Raw genomic sequence first — 17,721 nt, forward strand, 5'->3', positions numbered from 1 at the left:
GGGGAAAAAAAATATTTTTAAGTAAGAGTACAAACTGTCTTGTAAAGTGCATTTGGAAGTATTAATCCAATATTATGTCCAAAAAATATTACTGTTATAGAGGTTTTGCATTATGATGACCATTGGAGAGAACGTGCTTAAGAGCCAAGCAAATTGACAATTCAAAAAAAAAGAAAATTATTATCATACGTGTGTGTGTATATATATATATTTATTTAATTCTGTAAAATAATTATAGGGCCATTGCATTTTTAGCTAGGAACAATTTAATAATAATAAAAAAGATTGAATCTCATTTTACAGATAAAAAAAACTATTATGTAATACATCTTTTTACCTGTAAAATATGATTCAAATTTTTTTCAAATTAAATTGTTACTAGCTAAAAATGCAATGGCCCTATAACTATTTTATTATATTTTATATAATTAAGAAACATGCATATATATTTTTATATACAGATTGACTGATTGAAAATAGTTATAATTGGCCAAAAAACAATTTCATAAAAAAAGAAAGAAAAAAGTTTGGTTTTTATTTTACACTTAAGAGATGTAGAATATGGTCATGCAGAGCGAGTCATTAATATGTACTTCATAAGTACTACTAAACAGCCAATAATAATATGCATGCTAATAAACAACTAGTTATTAGTGAGAATTGGACCCTAAACTGAAGTGTTGTCATGTATATCTTGTGTACTGATTGTGTGTGTGTGTGTGTGTGTGTGTGTGTGTGTGTGTGTGTGTGTGTGTGTCTGTCTCTCTGCAGGTTTTTCTGTGACTGTGGTGCAGGGACGTTGTCAAACCCTTGCACACTAGCCGGAGAGCCGACTCACGACACAGACACGCTGTACGACTCGGCTCCTCCTATAGAGTCCAACACACTGCAGCACAACTGAACCTACAGACTCCGAGTGCTCAGTCCAGTGCAGATGAGATTACACGCTAGAAATAATTCAATTTTATTCAAAAAAAACAAACATTGTGTAAACGTGGACAGAGAAAACATTTCTATTTAACAAATGCAAACACAGTCACTCTGCGATCCTGTTTCTCCTGCCGATGCTCTCGGATCGCGACTCAGGATTCGTGGGATGATAAACGAGGACGGTGAAGCGCATGGATCCCCAGTTTGAGCCACATACGAGAGAGATGGACCTAGAGCGTAGACTCACAATGCTTCCCATGATGCACCTGTTCTCCAAGCAGCCATCACCGCACTCTTGTATATGTACGGGGAAAAAAAGTGACCCAGCACTTCAGTTTTTGTTTTGTTTTTTTAAAAAGACTGAGTTATTGAGGTTTGATTTTAATGCTTTCTCATGTAGTTTTGTATTTTCAAGCAAAAATCTTAAATGTACTTGAATGTCTTTTTATTTTATTAAGTATATTAATTTTGGGGTTGTTTATACCTTAGATTGCTGTATTTGTTCTCATGTCGCAGGATGTATGTTCTTTCTGTGAAAGAGATTTGAGGAAAAAAAAAAAAAAGAGAGAGAAGGAAACACTAAGTATTCTCCAGCAATGTTTTGAGTTTGAAAGGAAAGTGTCCAAGTTATATATCAAGGTTTTTCACCAGGATGGTGGGTACAATTTGGCCAAAGTGATTTAGATAAATATCCCAACCCCTTTATCCTGATTGGATGACATCAGGAAAGATAAAAAAAATGCAAGGCTGACCAGATTTGCGCACGCGTCGCATTCCTGCGCCGCCTCACCCTGACCGCTGCGAGCCGAAGTGACATTGCTGGAGATTTTTAAGAGGCTTCTTGCTTATTTGAAGCTCTGATGAATATCTGTACAGCTTTTTTTGTGCTTTTCCCCTCCATCCAACTGTATTTGGTGACTGTGGGTTCTCATACAGCCTGAATTGTATGCATGTTCCATGACATCTAGACTTAATATATTGTGAAGTACTCAATAACCATTATGTAGCTGGTAGTAATTAATCAAAAGTTTAATTTCCTAGTCAGAGGAACGTGTTACATTTTTAAAAATAAACTTTATTAGATCATTTCAGTAGTGAGATGCTTACTTGCTTTATATGTGGTGAAAAATAACTCATGGAATATTGAACAGAAGTGCTCAAAACAAACAAAAACGACACGTTCTCCATCACAGGCTGCGGACCGTCTGAACCAGCGCTGAGAACTGCTCACGATCAGCGGTGGGGGCTTCAGCCAATGACCAGAGTTTCCTGACAAAACAAATAAAGCGATTAGATTCTCCAATGCATACTAGTATTCAACAGTTTGGAAAACGCATTAATATTAATGCATTCATGATTTTGTAAGTGTTTGAAATGACTTTGCACAATTTTAAGCAGCCATGACAGTCAACTGAGGAAACCCTGACCAACTTCCAGCAATTTTGAGATTTACTCAGCAAGTCCGTCTGGCCCATTCAAGCCCATTTCCAAATCGAGGCACCAATCACAAACGTCGAGGCGGGCTTTACACTATGACGATCGATCTGATTGGTTTTAGTTCTATCCAATTGCACCCAGAGGCATTTGAGTGACACCTCTTTGGAAATGGGCTGTGAATGAACCTTCCCCAGACCCGGTCTCAGTTACAACGTGAAGTGTCTGGTGTCAACCTGGCTACACTGCTCTAGTCCTCGAGAAACTTTTCTCATCATCACAATTGAACACAACTGCAGCAGTGTCACGTACACAATAGGTTTTAAAAATGGCAAAACACAAACACACTGATCTAGAAACACATCCGTCTGATACAATTACTGTCCTGAAAGAAAAAAGCAAACGGCACACTTAAAAATTAAGGTTCTTTATTGGCATTAATGGTTCCATTTAGAACCTTTAAAGCCCGGGACACGCTAAGCCGATGGTCGGCTGTCGGGCAGTTTTTGTTTCCTCAGTGTGTTCCGCGATGACGGCGTGCGGTTAAAAATCCTAAACGAATTTGAAAGTGGGGGGTGGGGGGGAACACAAACAGGATTTTTAAACAATCCTGACATGTCCCCCCTGTCCCCATAGGAAATTACGCACGTGATTAAGCACATCTGCAATAGTACTATATTACAATAATGACAAAAACTACAACACTAAAAATGCCCAGATGCAGCATGAGATTGAGCAGAGGTCAATTGATCAATAACGAAAAATGTGCTTAATTGTAACGATGCACTGAAAGAAAAAAGGCGTAATTTCCGGTTTAAGTGCATCTAGAATTTCCATTTCGGTGCATCTCTACTTAACGGTTTCTTACTTGAATATCCTGAGAGACACGGTGCTCCTCTCGAACTCACGGGCCTTCTTGTGGCCCGACTGGATGACTTCCTCCGGGATGTTTGCCAAGCGGGCTGCGTTGAAGCCGTAACTTTTGGGACACGCGCCACAGATGAACTTGTAGAGGAAGGTGATGGTCTCCTGACTGGGGTCCTCGCATTCATTCTCCACCATACAGGCCTGAGAGGGAAACAAATACAAATCCTTTCACTAAACAACTACTTGTTCACTGTGCGTGAGAACATGGTGTGGCGTGAGAGAGGCGTGGCTTGTCGGACATAGCAACAGTAACTAAAGGGGGCAGGTCATTGCGAACGGTCAATTGGTATACGTTTGTCTCTTATTCAGTGGTATAATTGCGCTTCTGATAAAGCCGGTGAAACTGACCATGTGTCCGAGTCTCACGGCGGGGTCCTGGACGTGTTCCTCCACCAGCGAGTGGTAATGAGTGGAGAACAGGGTCCGGCAGCAGATCTTCTCGGACAGCTCCTTCACCACTGCGCTCGCGATGGCTGTGCCGTCATACGTGGCCGTACCTCTGCCTGCAGTTCACACACAACAAAAGCTCTGAACTCGTTCAGTTTAAGTCAAGTCACCTTTATCTCTACAGCGCTTTTTACAATAGATAAGCAGCTTTAAATAGATAACAGGAAAATAATGCAACAAAGTTTGTTTCCAGAAGAAAATAGCGTCACAGTCCAGCTTAGGTAAGTTCAGCGATACTTCATTTTTGTTGTAAAAAAGTTTTTAATTTAGTTTATATATATATATATACGCAAGTGAAATTCAACTTAAAAGGTGAAACTAATATATTATATAGACTCATTACATGCAAAGTGAGATATTTCAAGCCTTTATTTGTTATAATTTTGATGATTATGGCTTATGAAAACCTTTTCACAATATTCTATATTTAGAATTTGGTGTTTTCATAAACTGTAAGCCATAATTAGTCTTGTCAAAAGTACCGACTTCGGTACCAAGTCGGTACTGAAATTTGAAAAATGTGACACCTCGTAAACACCTCGGAATGGCCGGCCATTGTCACGCGCTCATCAAATATGTCTGTGATTGGCTACAATGATCAGCGCTTCAAAAACATGTAAATATACATCAATAACGCTCTTCAGCGAGCGATTACACAGATACACACAGGAGCGTTTGAAAGCAGGCGTCTATCAGCTGATCGATCCACTGACGCTGATAGACGCTTGCTTTTTTTTTTTTAAACGCTCCTGCTTTCAAAACACTTTCGTGCGTTGATCATTATAGCCAATCACAGACATATCCGATGAGCTTGTGAACACAATGGCCAATCAGAGGTGTTTATGATTCCGCTCAACAGCGCTCAAAGAGTCACATTTTTCAAATTTCAGTACCGAATTTTGACAACACTAGCCATAATCATCAATTTTAACAAATAAAGGCTTAAAATATCGCACTTTGCATGTAATGAGTCTATATAATATATTAGTTTCACCTTTTAAGTTGAATTACTGAAATAAATGAACTTTTGCACCATATTCTAATTTTTCCAGTTTCACCTGTATAGCCGCTCTGGAGAAAACTGTGATATCATCGTCCGGCTCAGTTCAGTTCTCACATAATGGTGTTAATACAGGCAGATCAATAATACTGTTGGTTATTAAGTTAAATGTCCCCAACTAAGCAAGCCAAAAGTCAAAGGCGACAGTGGCAGGAACCCAAACTCCAGCAGTGACAGAATGGAGAAAAAACCTTGTGAGAAACCAGACTCAGTCGCTCAGTTCTCCTCTGGCCATGAGCCAACAGTGTACGATTATGATTCATCAGAACATTCAGAATATTTATCCAGTTCCACCCGCCGGTATGGAGACGGGTTTGTTGAGGATTTACACCCAGATATTCTCTAATAACCGCTGGTTTACATTTAGTGTGGTTACAAAGTTTAATGTGAGATGGACAGATCATTTACCCAGTTCATCGAGCAGGACGAGGGAGTGGTTGGTGGCGTGCAAAAGTATGCTAGCAGTCTCGCTGAGCTCCACAAAGAACGTACTTTCACCTAGAAAACACGATACATTAAGTACTGAGAGTGAAGCTCACACATGAACACTGAACGGGAAAGCCACAACTTACCCGACATTATTCGATCAGAGGCGCCGAGACGAGTGAACACTCGGTCCACAGGAGTGAGACGCAAACTCTCAGCAGGAACGTAACAGCCCAGCTGGGCCAAGATCACCACCAGACCACACTGAAACACAGCGACATATAATAAAGAATCAAATCGGAAATAATTTTTTTAGGGCTGTTTTCGACTAAGGATTTTCATAGTCGAATCTGATTCGTTAGATTTTGCCATAGTCGACTGATAGTCGAACCTTTTTTTTTTTTTTTTTTTTTTTAGATAGCAGCTAGATTTTTTCCATTTCAAACAAAAGAGCTAAAAAACACATATCACACATATATCATAACATTTCATAAACATGAGGAGCAATATGAGAGAGAAATTTGGTGATCGTTGTTTAGGTAGGCTACATTAAACCACGTAAAGCTTTTTAACGCACATGAGAACCGCGTGGAGTCAACTCACAGCCGCTCCGCAGCCCTGCTGAAAATGTGAAGCAGAAACGCTTAATATCAGATAACGTCCATAATAATTGGACTCCGGGTTAGATTTTTTTACCATTTTCAGTGGTTATGAGGAGCAATATGAGAGGGAAATTTGGTAATCGTTGTTTAGGTACATTAAACCACGTAAAGCTTTTTAACGCACATGAGAACCGTGTGGAGTCAACCCACAGCCGCTCCGCAGCCCTGCTGAAAATGTGAAGCAGATTTTTGAATATATTTTTATTTATTTACATTAGTAAGCTACAGGACATCGTCTTTCAAAACATGACCTGCGCGAAAGCGAAAAAATAAATAAAATTGTACCCAGCCCTTCTGAAAATGCGAATGCGTCTCTGTCCCCAGCACATTTCAAACCAAACTGACGCCCATGTATTCGACTATGAGGTTCATAGTCGAATCAGACCTCTCCGAATCGAATCGTCGAATCCTCGACTATTAGAAGTCAGCCCTAAATTTTTTTTCCGGGAATGAACAAAATGTTTTTTGTTTAAATAATCCATGTGTTGAAACTGGCGGTTATGGTAAGGGGCGGGACATTTCCCAAACACACGAAGTGCTTGACCAATCACAACACACTGCTCCAGCTGACCAATCAGAGCACAGTGTGCTTTCAGAAGGCGGGGCTTCATAGAGACAGGAACTAAACAGAGCAATACTGACAGACTGGAGGAGGAGCCGCAACAAATGGAGAATGTGTTTGTTGAAAATTCAAGCATGAAAACCTAATCCAGAAGACCTCAAAAACAAAATCAAGACTTAATAGGTCCTCTTTAACACTTTAGGTTACTTCAATAGTCCCGCAGTGGGAGAAATTAATTCTTAAAAGTACAAATATTCCATATTACTCTCTCAATGAATAGGCCATAAATCCAGTATGTGTAGATATACCATAGACTGAATACAACATTTTACAAATCTGCTTTAGAGTTTTCCATGCATTTAAAATAATAATAATACAAATATACAATACAAAAATGCCAAATACTTAATATTATGTTTATAGACTGAATTTCCAGGCCTAAACATTCTGAAAACATGATATAGAAACCTGCATTTCCAGAAATAGGAGCTCAAACCACATCCTTCTTCCTGCCTAAACAGCTGCTGAACACATTCACTTTGCCTAGATGTTTCTTGACTACATACAGATTAGGGTTGTATGGGTGAAAATATTTGCTCTGACAATGATTCGATTACAATTCTTTACTACATGCACAATGAAATTTGGCCACGATTCAGTTCAAATCAATTATTTTGGGCCGGTTCAGAATTATTTTCAAATATAAGCTGAAGACAAAAATTAATAATATTTCCTCTACTGCCTTTGCAACACTGAATGTCACATCAGAATAGACTGTGAATCTGGATTTAGAGGATTTTTAATTTAATTAACACACCATGAACATTGTTTTTGTCATCTTGAATATTGATTTCCAACACTCACCTGTCTCATTAAGGTGGACTTGCCTCCCATGTTTGGCCCGGTGACTAACACACACGGGGCAAGTGCTTTATCATTATCTTGACCTTCTTCTTCACCGCTAGGGCAAGCGATGAAGATGTCATTGGGAATGAAGTCATCACCGAAGAAGGTCTTGGTGACACAAGGGTGACGGGACGCTCTCAGATCCAGGAAGGGGTGCGACTGAGACCCGTCACCCGGAAGAACCATCTCCGGTCTCGCCATGGGCCCGTCGCCGCTCTGACTGTACCGGGTCATGCTCAACAGCACATCTGGTGGTAAGAACAACAGAAACATGTAATTTTACAAAATAGCATTCTAGTACCAATGTCACAAGTAATTATTTCTGCAAACAAGGGATTTTTTTTGGAAAATTGTCCACTTTTCTGTGGTCCAAAACATTCCATGATTCTGAAAAAAAATTAAATTCTGAAAAAAGAAAGAAAAGTCGAAGTCCAAATTTCCATGGCTTGTTGTATTTGCGCATACAACCATTCTATTTGTAGCTATTTTGAGGAAAAGATCGTTAAAATTTTTTTTTTTAGCCATCACTTAATTGATTTACATGCAAACCTTTAAAAAGGTTTTTAGTAAGATGTTTTTCAATCAGGATTTTGTTATGCATTTAAATGCACTTGTAATTAGAAACTAGCTCAAATTAATCCTTTGACAACCTATCCATAAAGAATAGCTGTATAAACTACAGTCGAATATGAAAAACAGCTTATTTTCAGCTAGGAGTTGACAAAATATGAATGAATAGAGCATGTTGGCATTATTGATGTAAAGTACGGTATACATGATATTCTGTACGAAACCATTTTTAATGAAACGGTAAAAACAAGTCTTATGAATACCAACATTTTGAACGTTTAAACAAAATAAATATAGGCCTGGTTTCACAGACGGGGCTTAGAGTTAGATTAAGCCAGGATTAGCCTTAGTTCAATTAGGACATTTACGTAGCTATAAGAAATGTGCCTTAGAAAAAAAAAACATTACTGGCCTGCATCTTGAGACAAAATTTTAAATGTCACTTTCATTTGAAACAGCTCAAACATGCATTTAAATCTGGGACTAGGCTTAAGCTTTGTCTGTGAAACCGGGGAATCAGTTTTTTTTTTCTTCTTACCAAGTACAGCCATGCACTCAACGGCTGTCTGCCAGTTTTTGTAATTCTTGTCGAAATTGTAGAAGAGTCTTCTCATGCAATCCTTAAGCGCTGCGTCTCTTTTGTCTTCCCAGCTCTGCATCTCTGAAAACAGCCGCTCGATCTCTTTGGTAGAGTAACGCTTCCAGCCCTTCTTCGTGGACCTCACCTCGTACTCCTCTGGCACGCTCCTCTCGGAAACACTGTCAGGGACTTCCAGCTGGTAGCGGTTCCTTCCCGTTCCCCAGTATGATAGATTCTTACAGCCCAATCTCTTCTTCTGTCGGTCCAGGTATTCCTGCAGGCCTTTCTCACAGTCTTTAACTCCGTCTAGGGCTTGGTCGTACTCCGGATCAAAGCCAGCTTTTGGAGTTATGACACCTGTGGTTCGAGCTTTCTGATGGTCGAAAGCTTTGTCCCAACGCTTGAGCTCTTTCGAAAGGTTGGGGAAAAGCCCATCTTCATTTTGTGTCTTGAGGAGCAACACTTGGCGCATTAGTTTAGATCGGAAGCCTTCGGCGACGGGCTCCATGATCGACACGATTTCTTTCATGACTTTAAAACCCTCAAGTGCTGCGAGAAAGTCAGCGATCTTACGTTTGCTGTAGACGACCTCCTCGTACAGAACGGCTCGGGAGTCCGGGTGGTCTTGTCCTTTTATAGGAGTACCCATGCTGTGGATCTTGCTAAGTAGCCTTTCGAGATCCGGGAGCTTCTTTAGTAGGTCGGTGACTTCGGTCACTTGGGATGGAGCGCCCATCAGGTCCTCCAGAGCATCTAAACGATTACCAATGGAGGATGGATTACAAAGAGGGGCGCAGAGCCATTGCTTCAACAACCGTTTGCCGAAGGGAGTGCAACACGTGTCCAATCGTTCAAGTAGGGTTCCCTCAGGACCGCCGGTCGAGCTATTCTGAAGGATCTCAAGGTTAGCAAGGGTCACTCCATCCAAAACCATTTTTTGATGGGTCTGGGCAAAAAAACAAGACGCCCCCCCAGCCTGCTCCATCTCCACATCGACAGGAACATACTCCTCAAAGTTGCCCATGGAAAAAAGCTCCTGGTCCACTAGACATTTCTTGAGGTAAAACATGCAGCCGCCAAGGGCAGAAAGAGCGAGTTCATAACCCGTCTTTGGAGTGAGACTTAGAGCGTCACATTTGGACGTCATAGCTTTGAGAGTTGGAGGAAGCACTGATACCTTTTCGTCATCAGCTGACGCTTTGCTTTCTTTAAAGTAGTCTTCCTCAGCAAGGACCTTTAAGGTCTTCTGGGCATCCCAGAACTGCGAACCAGCATTGAGGCCTTCTTGTAAAGTGGAAGACAAGAGGGCCTTAAAGATTTTCAATGTCTCGGCTGATGAGTTGCCCTTCTCGAAAATAACCTGGGCAGGAGAATAGTGTGCAACCAGAGTACGCAAACGGGAACAATGGCGGTCATCCTGGAATTGACCGATATGGAAGCGTCCCACCGAGGTGTCAATGAAACAAACCCCGTAGATGTGGCAATGGCCTGCGCTGTCCTCCTCGCTCTTCTCTTTAATGCTCAACAGATATTTACTTTGAGTTTCAGAAGGGGCGCCATCAAGCACGCTGTACGTCTGAGTCCCTCGCGTGATGATTCGGCAAACCTCTCGCTTGACGACACGGTCGAATTTGGTTGGACGCGCCAATTTCTTGCATCGTGCTTCCATCATATCAGGGGTCTCGGTCTGTTCCACGCGAGCCACTTTGTAGCCCTTTTGCACGAGTACGTCTGAGAAGCGTCCAAAGCCAATCTCGGGGAAGCCTGAATGGGCCCAAGCGCCCTTCATGAAGGTAAGGCCGAGTTCGTTGACGCCAATCACTGCGTCCATATGGTAGAGCTCGTAAAACTTTCCAACTTTGTAGAAAAGAACCGTATCGAACATCTCAGACTTCAACTGCCACCAACGGCGCATTCCAGGCGTTGTCCTGTTAAGGAAATCATCGGGAACGTATAGAGTCGTGGGGTCGTAGTTTTCATCAGATTGTCGCTTACGCTGCGCATCCTTTCTCTTGCCGTCCAGCAGCCAGTCGAGTTTCTCATGGTCCCACACAGTAGATCCTCCTTCCGTCCCATTTGCACTGGTACTGTGACTTTCGAAGTTGTCTGGGGCAGAGAAAGCAGAGAGTCGAGATTTGGTGTTGGACGTCACGGATGGTAAAGTCACAGGTGATCGTTTTGGGGTATCTGGTTTGCTCTGTGATTTTACAGGCTTCTCTAAAGGACGTTTGCGCTTGACCGGTTTCACAGGGCTTTCTGGTTCGGGCTCCTGCTCGCTTTCTTCTTCCTCAGCCTCGCTACTCACTACCTCCTCATCTTCCTCCTCGTCACTGCTTGCTTTTGCTTGCTCAGGTTTGAACTCTTCACCGGAGTCATCGCTGTCAGATGCCACCACAATGCGCCGGCGCTTCGACTTCTGACCATTTTCGGCCACAGCGCGAGATGACCGTCGGCTGGGCTTCACCTTTTCTTCAGCCTCTTCCTCAGACATTTCCAAATCTGATAGAGTTGATTTATCAACCTATAATAAAATATAACAAGAAATTAAGATGGTTGCCAAACTGCATGACTTTATTTCTTAGAAATTTAAAAGGCGACATTTTAAGCCCCTTTCACACAGCTAGTTGATCCTGGAAATTTTTTATAAAATTGCCAGAAAGCATTCAGTGTAGGGCTGCACAATTAATCGAATTTCCAATCGCAATTACGATTACGGATGCCACGATTACGTAATTGTTCAAAGCTGCGATTACAAAAGAAAATACACTCTGCGTGCGTGCGTTTAGAGCACGTTATGTTATGAGAGGCGAATCACGACTACTTCAGGAAACGCAGCACAACAGGAACTACCAGGCAGTGACGCAAGTGTACACTGAAAAATAATAATAATAATTTCGCCTCAGAAAAACGGACTTTCCTGTTATACTGTACTCGTAGCGCACACTTCAATCGCACGCGCAAATGCGGTGGCGCATTTAAAGTAAAGTATGTCGCTTCATTGTATATAAAGTGCAAAAGAAACTTACGAGCATGGAACGTCATTACGTTGTAAATTATTAAGTCACGAAATAAAAGTAAAAATACCAATAAATCACGTTACTGGTACGTCGTGTGTTAGCTGAGAAGGATTTGCATGCAGGTATGATGTTCATACTATTCACCAGGAGCAGTTTCCATGTTTCATTAACAGTTCTTGTTAGTAATGTTTATTCACCATGGTAACTGTCGTTTCCATATTAACCCCAAAATGCCACTTTATTTTCACTTTGTTTTATTTTTTATATTTTTAAGTGATGTTGGTGGCTCATACCAACATTGTATTAACAAAAACTAGTTTGGGACTGCCATTTAATAGCTTTAGCATAGGCCTAATGTTTATTTATTAGTAGTCAGTCATATTCTTACAATTTATGTGTATGTTAAGTAAAGGGGGACAGTACTTGTGTAAGGGGGGACAGTACAGGTTTTGTGTAAACATGTATTATATGCCTATTATATATATATATATATATATATATATAATGTAAATTGTGATAATCATAATTAATAATCGCAATTTCAAGGGAATAATCGGCAATTATGATTTTTGTCATAATCGTGCAGCCCTACTTCAGTGTGAATGCAAACACGATCAATCCCGGAATGGGGACCTAGTAACATTGCCGGGATCAGTTCCGGAATGCGCCCTGTGTGAACAAAAGCCGTAATCGTGTGTTGTAGTGATGACGCTGAAGCTGAGATCGTACGCCAGCTTAGTGGAACTGTACGTGATGCGCTAGTTTATGATCGAATCAGAAAAAAAATGCACAAGTGTGGTTTCTTAAGACGCTGTGGAGACATTACATGGCACATCGATGTCACGTGTCTTTACGAGATGCATGTGAATGCGCGTGAATGATTCCGGAAAATCACTGGCGAACCAAAATCAAACGATCCCGGGACAAATCCTGGGGCAAATTATTGGTGTATTTAAAGCTTTTTTCAGATGATGAAAATATAAGTGACCAAAAGAGACCAGTCTGTTTGCACGCTTACATCTTTTCAGTGAATAATGACTTTAATTCCAGTCGGTTCCTCACTCAAAGCGATTGAATGACTTATGAACTACTTTTATGGTGACTTGACTTGTAGACACTATATGCTGCTTGGTAACATTCTTCAAAATCATGGAAGAAAGAAAGTCATACAGATTTGGAAAGACTTAAGACAAGTAAATTATGAGAGAAATTAAATTTTTGGCTGAAATATCCCATTATGGATATTTTATGTGAATATTAACTTTTTTTGATCTAGTGTTTGCTCACTAGGGGTGGAAAAAAAAAATCGATATTGCAATATATTGTTGTGCTCTCTGTCGCAATAAATAATCGATACACTAACGCCCAATATCGATATTTTATTACAACACAAAATGATTAATTTACCCGTTGTCAGTGTCACTGTAACTACCCAATATCTACCATTCTGTTTGCGGGGGGCGCTGTTCGAGTAAATAGGGGTAAAGTGGCGCAAACAACGGCCGGTGAAGAACACAAGTAAAGGCGGTGGGAGTTCGGACACTCGGGAGGTCATGAGATATTGCACACATTACGAGTCAGTTAAACTGATAATCGCGTCAAAGCAGCTGGTACACAGCACGACTGTCCTGCACAAATTTTATTCCGAGCCGGCGGCAATCACGTGAGCATTCGCGCTAAACACAGAGACCGGAGCTTTCAATGTTGCAGGCAATAGCTTCAGATAGAACAATTACAGAATGTGTGTGCAAATGATTTGTTGAAAAGCAGAGAACATTAGCCATTCCGTTCAACATAAAAAACGAGAGAGAGAGAGAGAGAGAGAGAGAGAGAGAGAGAGAGAGAGAGAGAGAGAGAGAGAGAGAGTGCGTGCGTGTGTGACAGTGTATGCGCACGCTGTATGGTTGCTGCCACTGAGGTATAGCCCCATATGGATATCGTCAAGGCAGTGAGTTATTATGCAAATGCATATTTCTTTGTACAATGTTGGAAATGTTGGCATTAATAAATGCATAAAATTTCCATATTTCCTTATCCTTTTTCTTTTCAGTCACATATATCGTGATATATCGTTGATGAAATTTCTTCCAATATATTGAATATCGTAGATATCGCGAATCGTGATATCATATCGTGGACCACATATCGCCACAGAATTGAATCGTGAGGTTCCTGTATCGTCCCACCCCTATTGCTCACCTCCATATCCTCATCATTCTCCTCTTCTTCATCTGAGGGATCCATGCACACGGATATCTTCAGTCTCTGCTCAGGACTCTGCTTCATTGCAGCATCTGCCAGCTCCATTGCTTTACGTATCACAGGCTTACCGCTGAAGAACACGCCTCCGGATTTGGCATCTGCGCTATCAGAGCCTTAAAAGAATAACAAGAAATGATGTAAGGTCAGAATAAAAGTATTACACGCATTTGAATAATATTTTAGATTTTAAAGGGGTGGAATGTCCTTTTCACAAGATGTAAAATAAGTCTCTGATGTCCCCAGAGTGTGTGTGTGAAGTTTTAGCTCAAAATACCCCACAGATATTTTTATATATCATGTTAAAAATGTCCCTTTTTGAGGGTGAGCAAAAACGCACCGTTTTTGTGTGTCCCTTTAAATGCAAATGAGCGGCTGCTCCCAGCACAGGGGGCGGAGCTTCAAGAGCTTGTGTCCTTTTACCTCACACACACGCATGCACTGAAATTTTCAAAAACTTTTAGGCTTTTATGTTCAAACCGGAGTCAGACAATAATGTAGAGACTCAAGAAGAAGTGACAACATGTAGAAGCAACAGGACATTTCTGAATGATTAGTTGATGAATTTATGTAGCTTATGTGCAGTTATCTTCTAGTCATTGATTAGCATATTCTGTCTTGATAATCTATAAATCGTGTCCTGGGGGCGGGGTTTATGTAAATTCTAGGGTTGGTGATGTCACTAACCCGTGAGGAATGTCGTGTAGTTCCTAACAGCCGTTTGTTGTAGTCCTTAAAAAGCAAATATCTCCCTTTGCTTTGAACTTTGAGCGTTGTAACTTTGCAGATGTTGTTTATGATCAAACAGCAACATTACACACTAACTAAAGTTAGAAAAGTGAAATCATATTCAACCACCCCTTTAATTACAATGTTCGAAGACCATGTTCAAGTGTAAAAAAAAGCCTTGCTCTGCTCTCACCTTGGTACTCTCTTATGTATTTTGTGTTAACCCAGCCTCGGGTTGGTGGTTCATCGAAAAAGTGAACGTGAAGCCTTTGGTCTCGGCCACGGCCCCTCATCTGCTGTCCGCTGAGAGGTTGAGGAACAACCATACACGGCCACCAGGGATGTCCCTCCATCTTGGCCCATACCAGAGTGCCAGCACTAAACATGCATGACTGTTCCCTGGAGAGAAACAATGATCTTTGTGATGCATTCATTCAAACAAAGTAAGTGCAAAATCACAGATTCGCTTATACATATATACACACAGGTAACCTCGAAAGATTTTAATATCGTGCAAAAGTTAATTTATTTCAGTAATTAAACTTAAAAAGGTGAAACTAATATATTATATAGACTCATTACATGCAAAGCGATATATTTCAAGCCTTTATGTTATAATTTTGATGATTATGGCTTACAGCTTATGAAAACCCCAAATTCTAAATTAGAATATTGTGAAAAGGCAAAAATTCCCGCAAGGCGAAGGAAATTCGCCCCGCCCCCTCCACACGGTCTCCCGCCAAAAAGAAAAAAGTCTCAAACACAGGCAAAAGTAGCACGTGTCTTGGACTCATTTAAAGCAATCCTCCTCCGGTAAGTTTTCAGAATGAAACCCAAACCACAGGCAGTGCTGATAAACTACACGCATAGAATAACCAAACTAATCCTTGCAAAATGTAAATATGGCACATGACAAAACAGTACAGTAGTACCATGGTACTTTCAAGAATACGATGATAAAACCATGGTACATGTCCAAATAACCATGGCACTTTTTGTAAATATAATTGTAGTGTTATTGTAATGTAATGCACCATGATATTGCCATCACATGAGTACCACGACATGGTGTCACCATGGTAACCTGTACATTGCATTGCTATATTCTGCATAATGAGTTGCAGTTACTGTACCTCTCCTTTGCGGTGTCTGCTTTCTCTCCGAACAGTTTCGCGTGTCCAGCTTTAACTTGAGCTTTGGCAGGTTTTGCTGGTGTTTTCTTGCCGTTGACTTTGGCTTGTTCTTTCGGTGAGGTGTTGGATCTGCTCACTGCGTCTGCCTCCGCTGGAGAAGGCTTGGATTTGGCCTTCGGCGCGAGAGGAGGCGACTTAGTGAAGAAATTAAACAGGGAAATTTGCTTCGCCATGTCTCCCAAAGAGTGTTGTTAAATTATTCCGAAAAAATAATTAATCTATATTCCATTCCAACAGAGCCAGAGCTGCTCTGCTCAGCGGAGTTATTTGTGGAGCTGAGAGTTCGCGGGAAAATGCCGTGGCTCGCGCACGGAAAGGGAAGAGGAGGAGCCCGTCACGTGACGCCGCGAGAATTTGGACCAATAGGAACCACTGTGTATCCTTTTACACCACCCACGTGGCTGATAAGACACACATGTGTTTATTTTCATTTAGAACGCGTGTATGTATCATGCATTCTATTAGAATGTGTTAGATTCTCTTAGATGCGCGTGCGCAATTTCCCATTGTTTTTCTCTGTAAACTACATTGTTCTTTGTGAGCCAGGATGCCTTCTAATAGGACACAAAAATAAGTTATACATGTGATAAATATAAATGTTAAACAATTTGGAAAAGACAGAGAAGCGTGTTTACTAGTGATAAGTTCTTATGTATGGAAATCCAAAGCTGCCAAAAAGATAAATAAATATATACATACATAAATATACAAAGAAATGTAAAAATAAATAAATTAGTATTTATACTTTTATTTCCTTATTTATGTATAATTGTTTTTTTACAATATTTTTACTGTGTCACATCCGTAACGATGTAAAGATTAAGTTTATGCCTAAACTGTAAAATAATTATTAATACAAATAATGTGTAACTCTATGTACAAAATCAAAAATATGACTCTTATTGTCTATTTAAAGTAATGCCTATTATTGTCATGCAATCCTATGATACAAATGAAATTCCAAAAGTAAAAATGAGATACAAAAATTATATTTTTAATCCTTATCCTGGAATCACAATAGAACTATGATTTAATCCATCATGACCATCATGACCAGTTTGAAGAAATGTCAGGATGGATCAATCACTGTCGTTTGTCGTGGGTTTGGACAATACAGCGGATAGTGACGCTGAAAAACTTTATTATACATTGAATCAAAAATATGAAGAGTTGAATGTTTATTTTAAGAAGTTTGACATGAGGGGACTCTGAGGTCTGCGTATGTATTTATTTATTTATAAATGAGAAGATGTTCTCAAACAGTTTACCTGGATAAATAAAGGAATAATAATAATATTTGATGTAAAATATGAGAGAAGACAGTATATTAGTTTGAAAGAGATGTGATGGACATGTACTGGAAAGATATTATTATAACAATATGCTGTAGTTGTCCCGTTACGTCAGCAGAGTGCAGTGTTGGCCCATTTAACAACCAACATCAAATGTACACGATCACGCATCAAATGCTTGGAAATATCTCTTCTAGCATTTTCATCCATATTTTGTAAAACAAAAATCTAGTTATTTTTTTAAAATAAGATTCTGCAAGTAACATCTATGTGACGAATCTGATGTAGGCCTAAGCCCGTTCTCCTACTTTAACTGGTCATTCGTAATGTGGATGGATTGGAACTGTGAACTGTTGATTTGTAAAAAAATAAAAAAAAATAATGTGTTTTGGATCGGATAGGTGACGGTCAGTCATGATTTTGATATCACCATCCTACTAAAATCATCCTGTAAATCCATGAGTTTGGATTCATGGTAATTTTGATAAAATATCTTCTAATCTGGAAATACGGGTGAAACTCGAATTTTTTTTTAATATCATGCAAAAGTTCATTTATTTCAGTAATTCAACTTAAAAGGTGAAACTAATATATTATATAGACTAATTACGTGCAAAGTGAGATATTTCAAGCCTTTATTTGTTATAATTTTGATGATTATTGCCTACAGCTTATGAAAACCCCAAATTCAAAATTAGAATATTGTGAAAAGGTTTTCAAGCTGTAA

The 17,721-nt window shown here is 40.1% G+C and overlaps 2 protein-coding genes across 4 annotated transcripts in view; one reads left to right on the forward strand and one right to left on the reverse strand.

The window, feature by feature from the left end:
* fbxo11a (F-box protein 11a) overlaps positions 1-2,016 on the forward strand; it is a 35,423-nt gene extending 33,407 nt beyond the window's left edge. For both annotated transcript variants that reach the window (XM_079635391.1, XM_079635392.1), the window contains one exon: positions 772-2,016. In XM_079635391.1, the coding sequence (XP_079491517.1) occupies positions 772-901 (130 nt within the window). In that variant the 3' untranslated portion in view covers positions 902-2,016. The remainder of the gene's footprint in view (positions 1-771) is intronic.
* msh6 (mutS homolog 6 (E. coli)) lies at positions 1,088-16,063 on the reverse strand. 2 transcript variants are annotated; one of them, XR_013800224.1, is made up of 12 exons: positions 15,643-16,009; positions 14,703-14,908; positions 13,721-13,896; positions 8,463-11,025; positions 7,313-7,602; positions 5,371-5,488; positions 5,207-5,296; positions 3,640-3,794; positions 3,233-3,432; positions 2,038-2,199; positions 1,415-1,460; positions 1,088-1,224 (listed from the first exon to the last, which is right to left on the reverse strand). XR_013800224.1 is itself a non-coding variant. In XM_079635389.1 (10 exons), exons 1-10 carry the CDS (start codon positions 15,873-15,875, stop codon positions 2,118-2,120), a joined length of 4,113 nt encoding a protein of 1,370 aa, XP_079491515.1. In that variant the 5' UTR covers positions 15,876-16,063; the 3' UTR covers positions 1,985-2,117. The 2 variants fall into 2 exon arrangements, 1 of the variants encoding a protein (XP_079491515.1); XM_079635389.1 differs by lacking the exons at positions 1,088-1,224; positions 1,415-1,460 and having other exon boundaries at positions 1,985-2,199; positions 15,643-16,063.
* Positions 16,064-17,721: the final 1,658 nt, after the last annotated feature.

Source organism: Phoxinus phoxinus (genome assembly GCF_949152265.1).
Source record: "Phoxinus phoxinus genome assembly, chromosome: 14".
NCBI lineage: Eukaryota > Metazoa > Chordata > Actinopteri > Cypriniformes > Leuciscidae > Phoxinus > Phoxinus phoxinus.